The 5047-nt window shown below is 40.1% G+C and overlaps 1 protein-coding gene across 1 annotated transcript; it reads right to left on the bottom strand.

Annotated features, from left to right (window-relative positions):
• Positions 1 to 401: 401 nt before the first annotated feature.
• Positions 402 to 1019, bottom strand: LOC122293724. Its single transcript, XM_043102217.1, has one exon. The coding sequence runs from the start codon at positions 1017 to 1019 to the stop codon at positions 402 to 404; it is 618 nt and encodes a 205-aa protein (XP_042958151.1).
• Positions 1020 to 5047: the final 4028 nt, after the last annotated feature.

Raw genomic sequence — 5047 nt, forward strand, 5'->3', positions numbered from 1 at the left:
CTTTGCCTGAAAATCCTCTTGATATTGTACGGATCTCTCCCAATGGGGCTTGATCTTGGTCACGTGTTTGGTGGGGAGTTTCTTGCCTGCACTCTCTATCATGCCACTGCCTTTTTGGGCTTCTACTCTGTCTGGGTTCACACCTGCAAATTTGTTCTCTTGTTGGCCTCACATATTCAGCTAACATTCGTTCAAGCTCCCCACTTCCTGTCAACTTTGCTACCCTCTTCTTCATAGCTGACCAATCTTCTATCCAGTGAGTATCTGATTGATGGTACTTACAATAGCCCTGGCCCTTAGTGGGTGGGCACACTTCTTTCCCTATAGTCGCTGACTTCTCTTGCGCGTTCAAGTTGTTGTGGACCAGGCGGGGCCCTTGGTCCTATTGGGTGAAGTGTCTCTCACGCTCTCCGCCCTGATGACTTGAAATAACTTTCTTTTTTGTCTCTATTTGAGTTTTTGGATTTGGACTTCACTTCCTGCTTCCTTGGCTCCAATAGAGCCTGTAATGTGTCTTCCGCATTGACATAGTCGTCATCCTTATTCATAAATTCCCTCAAAGTTGAGGGGGTTTTTCTAGCCAGTTCGGTTATGAATGAGCTTTGGGGCCAGATACCTCCCAATAAAGCATCAAGTGTGATCTTTTCATCTTGATCTTCAGTGGACAACCTCTCTTTTTTAAATTGGATCAAGTAGGCTTTGAAGCTCTCTCCTTCTCTTTGTTTAATGGTAAGAAGGTAGGCTGTAGAGCCGCAACATTGTCTACTCACCATGAATTGTGTTAAGAATTGCTTGGCCAATTCTTCGAAGCTATTGATGGACCCTGGCTGTAGAGTTCCAAACCAATCACGTGCAATCCTTTTCAAGTTTAGTGGGAAGGCACGATAGGTGATTTCTCCTGGAAAGTCGTGGAGAGTCATGTGTGCTTTGAAATTATCCAAGTGATCCATATGATCTCTAGATCCATCGTACATATCAATCTGAGGGACTTTGAACTTAGGCGGGAGTGGTACTGCCATCACTCATTCACTGTAGGAGAGATCCGTTTGGTTTAGCAATTGCTCCATAGAGGAAGAGCCTCCCATCTTCCTTGCCATCTCTTCATATTTATCAACAAGACTTTTCGTTTCTTCTTTTCTAACTCTTCGGCATTGACCTCCCCTGCACTATGGGCGTCTCCTTCTGTTTGGTCATTATTGACTGGTGGCGTAGCAGTGTGCTACCACTTTAATTCCTCATTCTCTTTTTGTAACTACTCTACTAGGGCTATTGCTTTCTTAAGCTTCTCTTCTATATCTGCCTACCTCGCTTCGATCTCTTTCATGTTCAACTCTTGATCTCTGGTTGCTTGTGATCGTGTGGTAGTTGGCATGTAAAAATCACGTTGAAGTTTGTAAAGATCCCATAGATGGTGCTACTGTTAAGGACGTGTTTCACACCACCAATTGCATGGATACCTACAATGAAATAATAGGGCAACATGAGGTGCCCAGTGAAACTATGATGCCTAAGTTAAAGAAGTTATATCGAGTAAGTGAATGAATGAATTACATGTGTTACCCAAAGGGTGTTATTTATAGAGGTGTGACGTAACAAAGATGACCAACCTTTAGATCAGTATATCTTGAATGCTCTTTGTATTAATTGGAGTGCTCTCTTTCCTAATAAGTTGGAAGTGTTGCCTATTATCTTCAATGTGTCTACATAAGACTCATTGTTGGATTTGCACTTGGCTATTTGGCTTTCATTATAATGAGCATGTGGATACCAAATATCCCTTTAGCTAAGAAGGCAAAATCATCCTAGACCGAAAGGAAAAAAAGAGGTCGGCAGATATGGCCTACGAGGATGATCTGATCGGCATCTTCTAAAGTTGCTGGTGGTTGTTGTTGAACACAATGGAGGTTGGAAGCTACTACTGTGAGGTTACAGAGTAAGTAAGAAAAGAAATTGGAATGAACGGATGAATGAAGGAGAGATATAATTGGTTATGGCAGAAAACAAGCCATTTTCCATTTCTCACTACTGAGATAGGACACAACGAACTTCCGAATGTTCAGTTTTCCATCTTCCAACTCTGCTTTCTCTTTTTGCACTTTCTTATTTTTACATTTACCTTATGTCCCTATTGTTCTTTCTACCATTTTTTGTTTTCCTTTTTTGTCCCTCTATTGCTCGACTTTGTATGCTTATGCACCTCTTGACCAATTGTGTTGCTTTTGATTTCGTCTCTTCTTGACTAAGTGTGGGCTTGTTAGAGCATGGAATTTTTGTTCCAGGACTGAATTGTTTCCCTTTAGTTTTGCTTTTACAAGATTTCTTTCTAAATTTTTTTATCCACAGATGTGACTTTGTCAGGATGAGGAGATGTTTAGCCGGTTGATGGGAAGGTTGCAGGATAGAATTGTCAGTTTTGCTTGCTGCCTATCAGCCCACATATATTGGTTGCTTCCTATCAAACTACTCGATCTCACCTTTTATATGTGATTAACTAAAGCTGGCCATGGAATAATTAATTAAGTTCCATTAGGATATATTTATTGGAAGGTGCTAGTGGGCCGCTCAGCACTTATCGCTAGGCTTACTGCTAGCACAAATATAGGGATTAATTTTTTTTATTAATTTTTTGAAAATATTTTTTTAACATCCTTAATTATTAGGAAAAAAATAAAAAAATATATATAATTTCACTAATAATTAGTTCCTTAACTATTAAGTAAAAAAATAAATTAAAAAAATTAAAATACATGAGTAGTAACGTTGAGGGGCTCTACTAGCATTTTCCATATATATATTAGCTTCAAATCCCTTGTCCAATAAGTTTAGAAAGCTACAAGGACAAGCTATCATGTACCCCAAAATTGCATGTGATTAGGATACTATCTCAAAATTTCCTTTTCCCAACATTTGATCTCATGCATGATGCAATATATGTTATTGTCTAAAATGCACAATACTCTACACAATTTTCTTCATAAATTGTACATGAATTACATTACATGATGATCTTAATAATTAATTAATCGGTACAATATCAGTTTTGCTTTGTATTCAAAGACTTGTAGATAGTTCTAGTCTTCTCTCTAGATTCTCTTGGGGAAACCAGAGGTGGTGTGAGTGGGGAATATTCTAACTAACTTTCTCCATGAATGGCGGAGACGGTGGGTGGAGGAGTAGAGAGATTGGAGGAACTATTGGAAACTTTGCATTTGACAGAGGAGGAAAGTATGAAGATTGAGTTAAATGGAGTGGAGGAGAAGAAAAAAGGTAAAGGGGGATAGGAGTTTAGTGGGCAAAGTCTATATGGATCGAACAATAGGGAGAGAGGTAATTGCTGCTACCATAGCTAAAGTGTGGAGGGTGAGTAGACAGGCAAGATTCCAAGAGATCGGAAGCAACATTTTCAGCATTACATTTGCAACCCAAGCAGAAAAAATGAGGGTGATAGAGGGACGTCCGTGGCTCTTCGATAATCACTTATTCATACTCCAATTGTTTAATGCATTACACAACCAAGCAATTTGAAGTTTGAAAGGGAAGCCTTTTGGATCCAGGTACATAACTTACTCCTGAGTTGTATGAATGAAAAATGTGGATTGCAAATTGGGGGATCGGTGAGAAGAGTGATAGAGGTGGATGTTCCAGAGGATGGAATAGGTTGGTGAAGTTCTTAAAGGTAAGGGTTGAGATTCCAAATTGAAAGGCAATCGCTAAAGGAAGGTTCATCACGGTGAATGGTGAGGGAATTTGGGTGAATTTGAAGTATGAAAAGTTACCAAAGATGTGCTTAAAATGTGGTTGGATGGTACACAATGATAATGGTTGTTCAGTGCAAGAAGAGACTAAGGTGGAGAAGGATCAATTTGGTCCATGGCTGCGTGTTGAGAAGAATCCACAAGGTGGAGTATGGAAAAAAAAAACCTTATGAAGAGAGAGGGAGGCTGTGATGGCTAAGTGGGAAATAAAGGCTCGATAGAGGCAAGGGTGAGTCTGGTGGATGGAGGGAGTCAAGGGATAAAAGAGAAGGTAGTTGTTAAGGAAAAATCAATTGGTTAGGGATGAAGAGGAGTTAGAAGGGGGATTTGGGTAATGAAAACAAGGAAGTAGTTTTGGAAGAGAGGATTGAATGTAGGGAAGGAAGGGAAGTAGATGGTAATCCTTCAAAGGGTAGTTTGGTGGAGTTGGTGATGGGGGGGAAAAAAGGAACATAGGGACAGTATGAAGGAGGAGCTAGGGAGGAAGAAAAAATTCATCGAGAGCAGAAGAGGGGAAAAAGAGAGGGAAGGTAGTCCTCACATGGTAGATGGCCAAGGGAAAGAAGAAGAAAATGAAACCAATGGGAGATGGAAACGTAGGGTTAGAGAGAAAGGGGAGGGGGAAAAAGTATAGAGGGATTTGATTCAAAGAAAAGAAAGGGGAATGAAGGGGTGGTGGGGAATGAGAAGAGTGAAGGTTTGAAGAAGGTAAAACAAGGTGAGGGAAAGGGTGGTAAAACAAGGTCAAGAGGAATACATGGTAGTAAGCCTCTAAGGATAGCAAGCACTTCAATCTTTGATGAATCTTGGACTGCTAGGTCCTTCTTGCTAGCTGCCATAAGAACCTTGCTTGAACTGTCTCAAAGAACTAGACCAACACCTGCACTACCTTGTTCATGAAAATTAGCCCCATCCACATTAAGTTTAAACACACCCTAAGCAGGAAGTCGCCACTTAATACTTTTGTTCATGCTGCCCCGAGAAACTCCCTTGATTGTCTTGAAATTTTTTGTAGACTCAAAGTTTGATTAATCACTTCCTCTGTTGAAAGCTGTTTATCTTCAAACAGTCACTGGTTCCTTCTGAACCAGTAGCCCCATGCTATAAGGAAAAACAATTCCAAAGCTCCCATTTTCTTGCTCTCTTGCACATGTCTGGCAATATACAGAGAAAGTATGTTGGAGGTAGCAATATTTAAATCAGGAAAAAAATTGTTCCAGCTTTCTCTCAAATGTAGACACTGATACAATGCATGAGTATTGTCTTCAATAGACTTTGAACACAATTGGCAA

This window comes from Carya illinoinensis, chromosome 14 (genome assembly GCF_018687715.1).
Source record: "Carya illinoinensis cultivar Pawnee chromosome 14, C.illinoinensisPawnee_v1, whole genome shotgun sequence".
NCBI classification, from domain to species: domain Eukaryota; kingdom Viridiplantae; phylum Streptophyta; class Magnoliopsida; order Fagales; family Juglandaceae; genus Carya; species Carya illinoinensis.

Bases quoted from the DNA above. Each gene is read 5' to 3' on its own strand.
- LOC122293724 (XM_043102217.1), bottom strand. From the start codon at position 1,019: ATGGCAGTACCACTCCCGCCTAAGTTCAAAGTCCCTCAGATTGATATG.